Source organism: Cetorhinus maximus, chromosome 15 (assembly GCF_964194155.1).
Source record: "Cetorhinus maximus chromosome 15, sCetMax3.hap1.1, whole genome shotgun sequence".
Taxonomy (NCBI): Eukaryota; Metazoa; Chordata; class Chondrichthyes; order Lamniformes; family Cetorhinidae; genus Cetorhinus; species Cetorhinus maximus.
In genome coordinates, this window is record NC_135893.1 from 86,219,263 (window position 1) to 86,235,285 (window position 16,023).

The following is a 16,023-nucleotide window of genomic DNA, read 5'->3' on the forward strand; positions in this document are numbered from 1 at the left end:
AGCTGAAGGTAAGTCAGATGAGGTTTTAGTGGGAACTAAATGTGCTCTAATCAGACCCCATCAATTATGATTGCTAGCCGGTTTTCAAAGCCCAAAGGATGCATTCAAACTCCAGGTGGAGTGAGGGGTGGGATAATGCATCGAGTAGCCACGAGGCTCAGTTCCAACATCAATGGACTGAACTGTGAGGGAAGGCTAGCAAAACAGGGACTTTGGCCCTGAAAAAACCCAGTCAAGAGGAGGCCTTACAGAAGATGCATGATATGAAAAAGTGCAGAAAAATCGAATCCGAAAAACTACTGCAAAGTAATGTCCGACATTAAGAGAAGATGACTAAAGGCAAATTTGAGGCTGATTTGCCACTTGGATATCTATTACAAATGTTGATTATTCCAAGTAGGGAAATGGAGGTGAAAATTTTAAGGTCCTTTAAGAATTATTTGGATGCAGTTTTTCTTTCTTTACTGGTGATATAAGATGCAACCTTGCAAAGTTCATTGTGCATCTTAAAACTGAGTTTACAGATATATATCTCACCTTTCCACCTATATATTTCCCATCCTTAGTAAGCCACTGGCTAAAGTCACACTTTGAAATCAATAGAAGACACATTCTATTTCAATTGCTCCATATTTTACAGTAGTTGCATTTGGTTCGAATACAGTTTTGATTGTGTTCTTTGCCCCATTTTCTCTGCACCTCTGAGGATGATGGTAATATTGCCACCTGTAGCAACCTGTTATATTTTAGCTAGCATACCTACTGTAACCACTAAGGCAAAACATTTCCATGATTGACAGAAATGGAAGTGGCAAATACCTACAAAATTGACTTCCAATACTTCTAGTCCATGCAGAAGTGCACATAACCACCATACCTTCAAACTGAGTGCATAAACTCCAGCAAAACTACAGGGAATGTAGTTTAATATGCAAATTCACAGTAATTGGTTAATCTCTGAAGTGCTGCAGTGGATTGAAGTGCTGTTTCTTTACTTCTGGTTACAGGCAATGATCAGACTTCCTTATTAGAATCTTGTAGTTTGTTACATGGATTTTATCTGGCAACATTGGAAAATGCTGCATGTGTATGAATTAAGAACGCAAAACACATGCACACAGAAACATTGCTTTAAGAGATCATCTCAATGGCACTTTCTTGAAATAAAAATAAGTCTACAGTATTAACCTGTTAAATATGTCTTTTCTTCCGATCATTAACTCTTTGGCTTATACATTTAAAATGCACCACGAATGATTTCTATCAAGATTTTGGTTTTAGGAAAAACTCAATTTGATTGGGCTACTACTACAGGGTGTGCATGCACGTTTGCAGCACTTGAAAGAAAATCAGAAATGGAACAGAAAATGTTGGAAATACACAACAGGCCCATCAGCACCTGTAAACAGAAAAGCACAGGTTACTGTTTCAGATGGTATGGGGGGGATCAATGACAGTTCTATATCCAAAATGTTAATCTCAGTCAAAACTGACCACACCCAAACATTAACACTGTCCTTTATCTCTTTACAGGTGCTGATGAATCTGCCAATATATTCTGTTCTAATTTTGTACTTGCATATTCATAACTGCTTAAATTTAAATGGGAGGAGAAAAAGAATGAGAGATCTTCTGAATTTTAGATTTTGAGTGAAAATGAGTTAATGAAGCTCCCAATTTTAAAATGACTCCAGTTAGGTATAAATAAAAGGTTTGGGAGGAAGGACATAGAAAAAGGATTTATGGAGGGAGCAAAGTTTATGAAATAAAGTTTTTCTTTTTAAAAATACACACACATATTCATCCCTGAGAGAAGAACTGAATGGGTACAATCAGTTGACATCTATGTCTATGGCTTCCATTGTTGACATCAAAACAAAATATGTTCTAGCCTATCACTAGTTTCAAAAAGCACATGCCAATGAGCATGAGGCTTGTTTCTGCAAGATCAGTCACAGCCTTTATAAACAAGCAACCTCTTATCATACCTCCCATATCCAGTGAAACAATGAGCAATATGTTAGTTTTTTCTCCCCAAAACAATTGTTTTGGCTAAATATTAAAACATCAAAGTGAATACATTTCTGCTTAAACTATAGTTAACAATCTGGTACATAATGCCTAGTGCATCAGGATTTTGGAAGGCAACAGCATTTTCAAACAGTGAACTTGTCCTAACACCCTCACCCCATAAAAGATCAGCAACAAGATCTGCTGTAAATGCTGTTCTTTTTCACCAGTAAGATCTTGTGTCCCACCATCATCCGTATAAGAGCATCTTTGCAGTGATTAATTTGGACAATAGCATAAATAACTTACATTAATTGGATAATAAACTGTAGAGATAGCAGTTTGTACAGAAGGCATGATTGCTTACATACATTAATTTAGAATGGCATCTGTTGGTTTCAATTTCAAGACTGAAAAAAAAGGCTACATTTATAACTTGTATGCTAAATAACTGGTGCTGATCTGTCATTTGTTTTTGTCGGTCGGAGCTTTACTGTGGCAAAAGGATTTCCTCCACTGAAATGGAACAGAAAACAAAGTATTAAAACATTGACATATTACTGACATAATGAAGATAATATTTCACTAAAATCATCAAGGAAGACTTCCTGCAAACATTATTCTTGTAGTTTTTCCACACAGAAAGTACACTGTGGGTACTAATAGAATCCTAATATAAAATATTGTACATTATACAAAAATACAAAGTATTAAACCCACTGTTCCAAAAAAAAGTTCTTTTAAAAAAAAAATCCATCAATATTTGACTTGCCTGTGATGCCCACATCCCATGAAAGAATAAAATAGAAGTTTTTATTCACATAAATATGAATAAATCTACCAAGCAAGATTGCAGTAATGACCTGAGATTTAAAAAAAAAACTTCAACTGAGCTTTCCATTGAAATGCTGTTTCAAGGCTACAATTCCCTTGGTATGCACATTTTATTAACTTTGCCAAAGATCACACACATATATGCCTCCACAGAGATCTGCCACACAGACTGCCTTTCTACTCTGTAACATCATGGATAGAGAGGTGTTCAAGTGTCTAAAGCAGTTTCATTGTAAACAATGTGGCCGCTGGCTTCAGACCAGGCAGAGAGCTGATCCGGAGGAAGGCAACATGTGCAAGCTCAATAGTAGCACTGACAGGAACATCTTAAAACAAAACCAAAACACTGCAGATGCTGGAAATCTGAAATAAAACAGAAAATGCTGGAAACACTCAGCAGGTCAGGCAGCATCCGTGGAGAGAAACAGAGTTAATGTTTCAGGTTGATGACCCTTCGTCAGAACAGATGATGGGTCATTGACCTGAAATGTCATTTTTTTCTCTCCATAGATTCTGCCTGACCTGCTGAGTATTTCTAGCATTTTGTGGGAACATTTTAAAGTTGTAGCAACATACCCCTTACCTGAGGAAAGGTGGTTTCATGATGCCATTCGCCTCTGAACTCTGTAAAAAAAAGGAAATGGAAGTTTAAATGCTGCATGTTAGCAAAGAAAGGGGAGATGATTTTGAAAATGATAACCACATGCCCTAAGTTTACAATCCATGACAACTAGCGCTGGTAAGCTGCTGCTACTTTGGCTATAAAGATGTAAGAATTTGAATTCACAACTTCAGAATGTCCCAAAGCGCTTTACAATTGTAAAATTGGGAACATTATTGTTTAAATCCAGGGTCGAAAACTATAATTGCTCTCCAGTTAACCATTGAGAGGAAAAATTTAGCCCCTGTGAAATTTAAATAAAAATAGAAAGACTTGGCATTTATATAGGGCTTTTCATGACCACTGGGTGACTCAAAGTATTCTACAGCCAATGAAGGCGAAAGGGATCAAAGGGTATGGGGAGAAAGCGGGAGCAGGCTATTGAGTTGGATGATCAGCCATGATCATATTGAATGGCGGAGCAGGCTCAAAGGGCCGAATGGCCTACTCCTGCTCCTAGTTTCTATGTTAAGTACTTTTTGAAGTGCAGTCACTGTTGTAATGTAGACAGAAAACTTAGCTTGCCCACTAGCCATGTGGGCAAGTGAACTGTTTGATATGGTACAAAAAAGTAAAGACCCTGCATGTGCTGATCTCAGTCAGTGTAGTATTGGGTCCATATGACATGAAAAGAAATCCTATTTAAAAATGGACTTTCTGCTGAATCACAAAATGGCTGCTACAAGTTACATGACCACAAGATTGGCCCTTTGTTCTGGAAGCTACCAACAGGAGTTACAAAAACAAAAGAATTCCTCTCTCAGCCTGTGGAATCTCACATCTCATTGTATAGATCCCTTGTAGTCATGAAAGCAGGGGACGTCAGACGAACTGGCTCCCCATCCTGAACTATCACAAACGAGAGTGATTGAAACTCATTATAACAGAAGAAATGCTAATATTCACCTCATCTCTCTCCTAAGGGGGAAGAATGGATTCTGGCCAGAAGCACAGAAACTGATTGTTAAGCTGCAATTAACCTATTAATGGGCCATGTCACATGACCCAAGCCTCTGGCCTTTTGGACAGTTATAACATTACATCTTTGGCCTCACAGGCAGTCTGTTGTTTAACATCCAACCGGTGAACACCAAGAAGCAGACCTCCAGGTGGAACAACAGCCTGCTCCTCGAAGCCTGTCTTTGCTGCAAGATTTCCTACCATCGCATGCAGACTTGACCCAGTCTCTGTGTACCAACTTCATTGTGAGGTACCAGCGGCAGCTGTAAAGCGAACTCTACAACTCCAGTCTTCAGCTAGCTGAACTCAAGCTCCTACATGAAAGAACTCCTCTTTGGACTCTGACTCTGGAAATCACAAACTAATATTCATTTCTGGGTTCTTGTACAGCTACTATCAGAAGATGTAAAACTCTTTTTTCTGTTCCCCCCCCCTTCAGAGTGAGTGTGTGTGTTTGTGTATATGTTAGGGAGGGGGAGCGGGAGGGAGGGGGAGCGAGAGAGAGAGGGAGAGCATACGCGAGTGGGAGAGAGAGAGAGAGCGAGCACGCATGTGTGGGAGGGAGAGGGAGAGAGAGAGCGCGTGCGTGTGGGAGGGAGAGAGAGAGACAGCGCGTGCGAGTGGGAGGGAGAGAGAGCATGTGCAAGTGGGAGGGAGAGAGAGTGCGGGTGGGAGGGAGAGGGCGGGTGGGAGGGAGAGGGCGGGCGGGAGGGAGAGAGAGCGCATGCGAGTGGGATGGAGAGAGAGAGAGAGCGCGTGAATGGGAGGGGGAGAGAGAGCGCGTGAATGGGAGGGGGAGAGAGAGAGAGCGGGTGGGAGGGAGAGAGAGAGAGCGGGTGGGAGGGAGAGAGAGAGAGAGCAGGTGGGAGGGAGAGAGAGAGAGAGAGAGAGCGGGTGGTAGGGAGAGAGAGAGGGCGTGTGTGGGAGAGGGAGAGAGAGCGCGCGAGTGGGAGGGAGAAAGAGAGAGCATGTGAGTGGGAGGGAGAGAGAGAGCATGCGAGTGGGAGGGAGAGAGAGAGCATGCGAGTGGGAGGGAGAGAGAGCGCACGAGTGGGAGGGAGAGAAAGAGAGAGAGAGAGCAGGTGGGAGGGAGAGAGACAGCGCGGATGGGAGGGAGAGAAAGAGAGAGAGCGGGTGGGAGAGAGAGTGGGAGAGAGAGAGTGCGCGTGAATGGGAGAGAGAGCGCGTGTGAGTGGGAGGGAGAGAAAGAGAGAGCGCGGGTGGGAGGGAGAGAGCGTGTGGGAGGGAGAGTAGGAGAGAGAGAGCGTGCAAGCGAGTGGGAGGGAGAGAGAGCGTGGGTGGGAGGGAGAGAGAGCGTGGGTGGGAGGGAGAGAGAGCGTGGGTGGGAGGGAGAGAGAGCGTGGGTGGGAGGGAGAGAGAGCGTGGGTGGGAGGGAGAGAGAGCGTGGGTGGGAGGGAGAGAGAGCGTGGGTGGGAGGGAGAGAGAGCGTGGGTGGGAGGGAGAGAGAGCGTGGGTGGGAGGGAGAGAGAGCGTGGGTGGGAGGGAGAGAGAGCGTGGGTGGGAGGGAGAGAGAGCGTGGGTGGGAGGGAGAGAGAGCGTGGGTGGGAGGGAGAGAGAGCGTGGGTGGGAGGGAGAGAGAGCGTGGGTGGGAGGGAGAGAGAGCGTTGGTGGGAGGGAGAGAGAGCGTGGGTGGGAGGGAGAGAGAGCGTGGGTGGGAGGGAGAGAGAGCGTGGGTGGGAGGGAGAGAGAGCGTGGGTGGGAGGGAGAGAGAGCGTGGGTGGGAGGGAGAGAGAGAGAGAGAAAGCGTGGGTGGGAGGGAGAGAGAGAGAGCAAGTGAGTGGCAGGGAGAGAGAGCGCGCGAGTGGGAGGGAGAGAGCGCGCGAGTGGGAGGGACAGAGAGAGAGCGCGAATGGGAGGGAGTGAGAGAGCGCGGGTGGGAGGGAGAGAGCGCGTGAATGGGAGGGGGAGAGAGAGAGCGGGTGGAAGGGAGAGAGAGAGAGCGGGTGGGAGGAAGAGAGAGAGAGAGAGATCATGTGTGGGAGAGGGAGAGAGAGAGTGCGCGCGAGTGGGAGGGAGAGAGAGAGAGCATGCGAGTGGGAGGGAGAGAGAGAGAGCATGCGAGTGGGAGGGAGAGAGAGAGAGCATGCAAGTGGGAGGGAGAGAGAGAGAGCATGCGAGTGGGAGGGAGAGAGAGAGAGAAAGCGGGTGGGAGGGAGAGAAAGAGAGAGCGGGTGGGAGGGAGAGAAAGAGAGAGCGGGTGGGAGAGTGCGCATGAATGGGAGAGAGAGAGCGCGCGCGAGTGGGAGGGAGAGAAAGAGAGAGAGAGCGCGGGTGGGAGGGAGAGAGAGAGAGAGCACGGGTGGGAGGGAGGGAGAGAGAGAGCGGGTGGGAGGGAGAGAGAGAGAGCGCACGGGTGGGAGGGAGAGAGAGAGAGCGTGGGTGGGAGAGAGAGAGAGAGCGTGGGTGGGAGGGAGAGAGAGAGAGAGAGCGCGGGTGGGAGGGAGAGAGAGAGAGAGAGCAAGCGAGTGGCAGGGAGAGAGAGAGCATGTGAGTGAGAGGGAGAGAGAGCATGCGAGTGGGAGGGAGAGAGAGCATGCGAGTGGGAGGGAGAGAGAGCATGCGAGTGGGAGGGAGAGAGCGCGCGCGTGAGTGGGAGGGCGAGAAGGGCACAGGTGGGAGGGAGAGAGAGAGCGTGTGAATGGGAGGGGGAGAGAGAGTGGGTGGGATGGAGAGAGAGAGAGCGGGTGGGAGGGAGAGAGAGAGAGCGGGTGGGAGGGAGAGAAAGAGAGATCGTGTGTGGGAGAGGGAGAGATTGTGTGTGGGAGAGGGAGAGATCGTGTGTGGGAGAGGGAGAGAGCGCGCGAGTGGGAGGGAGAGAGAGAGAGCATGCGAGTGGGAAGGAGAGAGAGAGCATGCGAGTGGGAGGGAGAGAGAGGATGCGAGTGGGAGGGAGAGAGAGAGTGCGCAAGTGGGAGGGAGAGAAAGAGAGAGAGGGCGGGTGGGAGGGAAAGAGAGAGCGCGGGTGGGAGAGAGAGAGTGCGCGTGAATGGGAGAGAGCGCGCGCGAGTGGGAGGGAGAGAAAGAGAGAGAGTGCGGGTGGGAGGGAGAGAGAGCGCGGGTGGGAGAGAGAGCAAGCGAGTGGCAGGGAGAGAGAGGGCGAGAGCGGGCGGGCGGCAGGGAGAGGGCGAGAGCGGGCGGGCAGGAGGGAGAGGGCGAGAGCGGGCGGGCGGGAGGGAGAGGGCGAGAGCGGGCGGGCGGGAGGGAGAGGGCGAGAGCGGGCGGGCGGGAGGGCGCGGGCGGGAGGGAGGGAGAGGGGGAGAGGGCGCGGGCGGGAGGGAGAAGGCGAGAGGGCAGGAGGGAGAGGGCAGGAGGGAGAGGGTGAGAGGGCAGGAGGGAGAGGGCAGGAGGGAGAGGGCAGGAGGGAGAGGGCGAGAGGGCGGGAGGGAGAGGGCACGAGCAGGTGGGGGAGAGAGAGATGGCCCGAGCGAGTGGGAGAGAGAGAGAGAGGGCGCGAGCGGGTGGGAGGGAGAGAGGGGGCGAGCGGGTGGGAGGGAGCGAGAGAAAGTGCGAGAGAGCAGGTAGGAGAGAGAGAGAGAGAAAGGACGCAAGTGAGAGAGATAAGGGGCGAGCGGGTGGGAGAGAGTGAGAGAGGGCATGAGCGGGTGGGAGAGAGAGGGCGCGAGCGGGTAGGGGAGAGAGAGTGCACGAGCGGGTGGGGGAGAGAGAGAGGGCGCGAGTGGGTGGGGGAGAGTGAGAGTGGGTAGGAGAGAGAGAGAGCGGGTGGGAGAAAGCGCGGGTGGGAGAGAAATGGTGGGATGAGGAGCGCTGGAGGGAGTGCGTGTGTGTGTGTTTGTGTGTGAGAGAGTGAGTGAGAAAGAGATTGTGTGTGTGTGGGGGAGAGAGAGAGAGTGAGAGAGAGAGATTGTGTGTGTGAGAGAGTGCATGTGAGAGTGTGTGTGTGTGTGTGTGTGTATGTGTGGAGTGGGAAGTTGTGAACACTCCTCCAGTTTTTGAATGTGAAATAAACTAACCTTCTGAGTTAATCAAAATGCAAGTTTGCTCTGAGTTACAAGTAAATTGGATCACTGAGGATTTGGCAAAACATGCCACAGCATATTTTAAATGTAATTCAAAACACCTTATGCTTACAGACAATTGGAGAGAGGAAATAAGTAGTTTGCCTGTCACTCTCCTGTCTGTACAGTAGAAGGAGTGCTACAGTTCTCCTTTTGAGTTAGGCAAGAATGTGCAAAAGGATGTTAACAGAATTCCCCACTTCTTATCCAGCAATCCTTACCGGAAAGTTTCTAATTTGGACAGGGAGACATTGAGTATGGTCAACAGCCTGTCAACAATCTCTGTCTAGGCACGCAAGAATAGCTGCCTGGATGGTGCTGCCAACCTTTTTGGAAATGTCCGTCAGTAGTTATCATAAGAGACAATATGGTAGGTCAGGGGTGGCAGGGGGTGCAAATTTATGCACTGGGGTTTAATCATGTAACCTCTACATATAATTTTATTCTTGAAATGGATTCAAACAGATGACAATACTATAGATCATTCCATAAATCAATGTTCTGATCTACATAAATTATAACATAGCACCATCACTTCAGTCACTTTTACTGGCAGGGAGCTCCTATTTAACCAAGGTTATCCTATAAGCAGCTCTTATCTAAATAGGCGTCAACTTGCAAGCAGCTCCTAACTCATTAAGGTTAATCTTGAAAAGGTAAATAGTGGAATGTGTGAATTTCTTTAATCAACTAGGCTTGTTCATCCACATCTCTTTTTAAAAAAAACAAATAGTTTCAGGAGAATTATGATCAACATATTTCTGATATTTTTGTTGCTAAAATATCATTGTGGTGCCCAGATGTAAATTACTGAAGCTGAGTGTTTGGGGATTTGAATTAGTATTACTGGAGGAAACCTTCACCTAGAAAAGATAATGGTAATTCAGTTCCCTAAGTCCAAGTCAGCAGCCCAAGTGATGCCACTGATATTTGCTGTTCAAACAAAAGCAAATTCAAAAAGGATGCCAAATTACAAGACCTGGTTGTCAAAGCATTTTTAAAATTTTATTTGGTGGAGTACGTGTTTTGGTGAAAGTAGGTCAAATTCGTTCCTATGTTGCACGTTCCAGTTAGGAAATACAGAAACAGACGGCTGCTTAAGCACAGTTCCTCCCCTCTTGCAGTATAGGTTTTAATCACAGGAGGGCAGCATTTAACAGGAAAAGCACAATGTAAATTAGCTTTCTGCAACAAGAAGCAGCAAATCAACTTCACAGACATTAAAACCTATTTTTCCACAGCAGCTTGCAATGAGTTTTAACAATTTCCTGGTCCTAATTGTCTTCTCTTCACCATGGATGTCTAATCTCTCCGTACCTACAACCCCCACTAGGACAGTCTGAGGGTTCTCTGCTTCTTCCTTGAATGGAGGTCAAAACAATCTCCATCTACTATCACCTTCCTCCTCCACCTGGCTCTGGTGCCCCTTTCCTATTTTTACTTAGTTCTGTTGAAGGGTCATGACGACTCGAAACGTCAACTGTGCTCTTCTCCACCGATGCTGCCAGGACTGCTGAGTTTTTCCAGGAATTTCTGTTTTTGTTTTCCATTGGTTCTGATGTGTCTTCCTTATTTTACCTCAACCAAGGATTCCCTCCTACTGTTGTTGACAGGATCCATTCCCCCACCTCTGCTCTCACCCCTCTCTCTCCTTCTCCGAACTATGATAGGATCCCTTCTGTCCTCACCTTCCACTGCACCAGCCTTTGTATACGAAGGATCAACCTCCACGATTTCTGCCACCTCCAGAATGATGCCACCATCAAACACATCTTCCCCTTTCAGCATTCCGAAAGGATCATCCCTTCGTCCACTCCTTAGTCACCCCCAACACCATCACCTCCCCTTCCATGCAAGTCAAGAGAAGCAACATTTGCTCTTTTACCTCCTCTCTCCTGATTGTCCAAGGTCCCAAATGCTCCTTTCAAGTGAAGCATTGATTTAAGTGTACTTCTTTCAAATTAGTATACCGTATTTGCTGCTTACAAACACAGGAGGTAGGACTACAGGGGAAAGGCAGGACAGTGACACTAGGTGAATTACTCCTTCAAAGGGCCAGCACAGACACGATGGGCCAAATGACCACCTCCTGTGTTTGTAAGCAGCAAATACGGTATACTAATTTGAAAGAAGTACACTTAAATCAATGCTTCACTTGAAAGGAGCATTTGGGACCTTGGACAATCAGGAGAGAGGAGGTAAAAGAGCAAGTGTTGCATCTCTTGACTTGCATGGAAGGGGAGGTGATGGTGTTGGGGGTGACTAAGGAGTGGACGAAGGGATGATCCTTTTGGAATGCTGAAAGGGAAAGATGTGTTTGATGGTGGCATCATTCTGGAGGTGGCAGAAATCGTGGAGGTTGATCCTTTGTATACAAAGCCTGGTGGGGTGGAAGGTGAGGACATTTTTCCTCTTCAGATAATGATCCAATTCCATTTTGAAAGCCTCAGTTGACCCTGCCTCCATCAGGCTCTCAGGCACTGCATTCCAGATCCTTATCACTCGCTGCATAAAAAAGTTTTTGTGTCACCATTGCTTTTTTTTTTACCAATTACCTTAAATCTGTTTCCCCTGGTTCTCGATCCTTCCACCAATTAGAACAGCTTCTGTCTATCTACTCTGTCTAGACCACTTATGATTTTGAATACCTCTACCAAATCTCCTCTCAACCTTCTCTTTTTCCAAGGAGACCAGTCTCAACTTCTCCAATCTATTGGTGTAACTGAAATTCCTCTTTCCGAAAACCATGCACATGAATCTCTTCTGTACGCTCTCTAACGCCTTCAAACCTTTCCTAAAGTGTGATGCCCAGAACTGGACACACTACCCCAGTTGAGGCTGAACCAGTGACTTTTACAAGTTTAGCATAACTTCATTGCTTTTGCACATTTTGCCAGTGCTTCCCAAACTTTTTCCTGGTATGGCCCCATTTTAATGCCCCAGACTTCGCGTAACCTCAAAGAAAATTTGGAGTGTACAAAAGTTATTGAAGGTGGGTGGGAGGTTTTTACCTGCTGAATGGAGGGGTAGAAGTTAAGTTGAGCATAGCAGTAAGTGTTTAAACTGCAGGGTTTTTAACCTATCTTTTCACTGGCTTACTTTGCAGCAGGAATCAAGCCTCAAAGATCTGTCCATTAGGCCAAGGCCACCATTAGAAAAAAATGAGGATTTAAAGAGGCCTCACAGCTGTTAGCATTCAGTCCGAGCTCCATGGCAGCAGCCTTAGAACTCGTGACCCCAAAATTTTGTCTCACAACTCAGTTTGGGAAGCCCTGCTCTATGTCTCTATTGATAACGCCCAGGAGGCTATTTGCTTTATTAACCACTCTCTTAACTTGTCCTTCCACCTTCAATGATATATGCACATATACACCCAGGTCCCTCTGCTCCTGCTCCTTGTAGCCTGTTCTACAATGGGGAGACCAAAGGCAGATTGGGTGACCACTTTGTGGAACACCTCCATTCAGTTCTCAAGCATGACCCTGAGCTTCTGGTCACCCATCGTTTTAATTTTCCACTTTGCTCTCATTTGTTCTTGGCCTCCTGCAGTGTTCCAATGAAGCGCAACATAAGCAGCTAGAACAGCACCACATCTTTTAGCAGGCACTTTACAGTTTTTCAAATTCAGCATTGAGTTCAATAATTTCAGACTGAATTCTCTGCCTCCATTTTGTTTCCTTTCCCTTTGTTGGTTTCAGTTTTACACTTGTTTTTATTTTTGGATGCTGGCTGCTCATCATTCTGTCATTCATGCCTCCTCAGGACATTTTTTGTTTATTTATCCCATTACCACTCCCTTTGGCTCTCCACCAGCAAATCTTTTGTTATTTAACCTCCCTTGTCTTCCACCCAATAACAGACCATCCCTTTTGTTCTTTTTCAACCCTACCCCTTTCACTGCCAGTCAGAGATCTTTAAAATAAAGAGACCATTAACTGAATAAATAAATTAATAATTTAATTATTAACTATGAGCTAAAAAAACTCCTGAAATGTTCTTTCCACACATTGCAATGGAAAGATTTTCTGCACTCATGCAATTCTTCCAAAGGCACAGTTGTATTCCTCCCAAACCTATGAACTCTACCATGTAGAAGGACAAGTGCAGTAGGTGCATGGGAACACCACCATCTGCAAGTTCCTCTTCAAATCACACACCATCCAGATTTGGACATACAACACGATTCCTTCATGGTCACTTAGTCAAAATCCTGGAACTCCCGAAGTAACTGCACTGTGGAAGCACCTTTACCACACAGGCAGCAGCAGTTCAAGGTGAAAGCCCACCACCATCTTATCAACTGGGGATGAGCAATGAGTGCCAGCCTTGCTAGTGATGTCCATATCCCAAGAGTTATTTAAAATAAACCTTGTAGGATTGCAGCATCATGGCCTATGCCACATTGACTGATTTTATATCAGTTCAATAAACATTCCAAACAAATGGTTTCAAAGACAGTAAACGCATAAAATTCAAGTCAAACTGACACATATAAAACATAAGTACAAAGTAAACTGTAATGGGTCAATGTTGAGAGACGATCAGGCATTCTGTGAGAATCGTTATCTCATAAAATTGTTCCTTGATTTCTAAGATAATTGCCTTAACACCTAATTTCAATTTATGGCCTTAAAAGTGGCCCCTGTGTTGGGATACTATGGTGCCAGAAACTGCCACAAATGAATTAATTGTAATGTCCAAAGCTTAAATGGCATGAGAAAGAGGTGAGAAAGATTACTTATCTTGTAGGATTGTCTTCATCAAACAAAAAACATTCTCCACACAATACTGGAGTCACTTGATGTTCAATTGTTTTGCTGAAACCACACAGTGAGGGACATCCCTAATGTGTTTTCAAAGCCTTTGGCTGGTTGGGACCAGGTCCACAGGAGCTTGTGGTGAGAGGTTCTCTGGCCCATCTGTCATCAGTTGCATGGCATGTGGCCCTTAATTTCAAAGGAATGGTACTATTGATGCTCCCCATTTCAGCCTGTCTGAGTGCCATTCCTATCTGTAACAGATGCTGTTGCAGCTTCAAATGGGAGTGAAGAGACACAAAGCCAAATCAGGTAGTTGAATAAATTCCCCATGAGTCATGGACCATATGCCCATGTCTGCGACATTCACTGTAGTTGTCTGTCATTGTCTTAGGCTGAAGCCATGAGACCCATTGTTTGAACTTGATAAAGGACTCCAGGATTAGGGCTGATGTTTTCCTTTCCATACCTAAAGTGCAGCTGCAATATGACCATTGCATCTCTTGATGGTGAGAAGTGGTATGTCACTTCCCAACCACAACTCCCCTCGCCGACCCCCAACAACTAAAAAGTCAAAGGCTAGAACAAAGGCCTCACTCCAGGTACAGGTATGCCAAGTGACAATTTCAAGATTTTTTCACCCCAATGTTGGACCAAACAGCCAAAACGATTCAAGATATTTGCCAGAGTCGGAGTCAATTTCACAATATTGTTACATAGTGAAGCAAAAAGGGTATATAAAGACTGCATCGCTGCACTAGGGGTAAGCTTCACCAGTTCCAAACTTGCAAAGTCTAAAGAATTCCAAAATCTGAGCTAAAGGATACGTGCTTTGCAAGTGTAGGAAGTGTAGGGGAGCCCATCCTTTGGACACCCTGGGAGTTACAGGGAATGCATAGAGGATAGACTCAAGATGTGTTTTGATTGTAGTGGTGGGGGAGAAAAACAATGACCTATAGTAAATTAAGAGAGATATACACCCCACCCCATGACATAAACCATCCTTGAAAAGAACCTGCAACTCCCAGACTGAAGTTTCAATGTAAAAGTCATCCAGGGGAGCAAGATTCCCACATCCGCAAAGAAACTTCCAGATCACAATGGCCAACAACTTCAGTTTATAGGCTGGAAGTGAGGGTGGGGCAAGGGTTGGAGGGAAAAGAGAACAGAAGGTTCGTTCTGTTGATTGTAGGTCTCAGATGAGGGCATACTGAAATGCCTGTGTTCAGATAGCTTGTCATCGCACTCAAAGAGTGACCAACCAGATAAGATTTCAGAAGACAAATTGCACTAATGGAACTATACACCAGTATGGCTGACTTTCAGGAAAAGGAAGAAAGGTATAAAAAATACCCGAGTAACGGGACACAAGAATATGGCAGCTGATTCTGCTAAAAAAATACATCTTCAATACATTCCTTAAATTCCATGGTATGCAATCAATGTATTTTTGGAAGGTACACCAGCTAAAGATTATCCGAACATGCCTGCTAGATTGACTGTGCACTGTTTTTACAAAATCCAGTAAAGAAGCAATAACTCTCAGGGAACACGGTGATCAATTTAGCAAAGTCTTTTAAATGGCGAAAACATAATTAAATTCTATGTTTTCATCATTTGAAAGACTTTGCTAAATTGATCATCGTGTAGAATTCGGTCTGTCTGCAAGCATGACCCAGACCTCCCTGTCGCTTGCCATTTCAACACTTCACCCTGCTCTCATGCCCACATATCCGTCCTTGGCCTGCTGCAATGTTCTAGTGAAGCTCAACGCAAACTGGAGGAACAGCACCTCATCTTCCGACTAGGCACTTTACAGCCTTCCGGACTGAATATTGAGTTCAACAACTTTAGATCATGAACTCTCTCCTCCATCCCCACCCCCTTTCCAATCCCCCTTTTTTCCAATAATTTATATAGATTTTTCTTTTCTCATCTATTTCCATTATTTTTAAATGTATTTCCATCCATTGTTTTATCTCTACCTTTTAGCCTATTTCGATCCCTTCCCCCCACCCCACCCCCACTAGGGCTATCTGTACCTTGCTCGTCCTGCTTTCTACCCTTAATGTCACCTATTAGCATATTTCTTAGTTAATATCACCACCGTCAACACCTCTTTGTCCTTTTGTCTATGACATCTTTTGGCTATCTCCACCTATCACTGGCCCTCTATCCAGCTCTACCTGTCCCACCCCTCCCCCACTTAAACCAGCTTATATTTCACCTCTTTTCTATTTTCCTTAGTTCTGATGAAGAGTCATACGGACTCAAAACGTTAACTGTATTCCTCTCCACAGATACTGTCAGACCTGCTGAGTTTTTCCAGGTATTTTTATTTTTGTTTTGGTTTGGTATAGAATTTAATGGCTTGGGGTTATGAGGAACTGGGTACTTTATTCCCATAGCCCATGCTTTTCTACATTTAAAACTACTAGTTAATGTTTAATGTTGAAAAATTTGGTTCTCATTTCAAACAGAGTCACTTGTTCATGTCACATGAATCTTCTGCTGAACTGCTAGCTAGTGGCTGTGCCAAGCACTTCTTTTCAATTGCAATAAATCCTTTATGGATTGATAAAACAATTACAGGCAAAGGACATCTTGATCCAAATATCAAAACTCCAAGTTCCCAGCCTAATTGATCACTACAACATAATGCAACAGCTGCAGTTTTTACACATTTGTTTCTAATATCTTTTTAAGTATTGAATTCTGGATTTGCATGCCCAACATTTCCAAAATTGTTATATTACAATCAGTG

The 16,023-nt window shown here is 45.5% G+C and overlaps 1 protein-coding gene across 1 annotated transcript in view; it reads right to left on the reverse strand.

Moving 5' to 3' along the window:
• Positions 1 to 1,114: 1,114 nt before the first annotated feature.
• Positions 1,115 to 16,023, reverse strand: part of baiap2l1a (BAR/IMD domain containing adaptor protein 2 like 1a) — a 143,175-nt gene continuing 128,266 nt past the window's right edge. Inside the window, exons 13-14 of the mRNA XM_078558878.1 lie at positions 3,428 to 3,468; positions 1,115 to 2,526 (exon numbers count right to left, since the gene is read on the reverse strand). Coding sequence (XP_078415004.1) covers positions 2,454 to 2,526; positions 3,428 to 3,468 — 114 coding nt within the window. The 3' untranslated portion in view covers positions 1,115 to 2,453. The remainder of the gene's footprint in view (positions 2,527 to 3,427; positions 3,469 to 16,023) is intronic.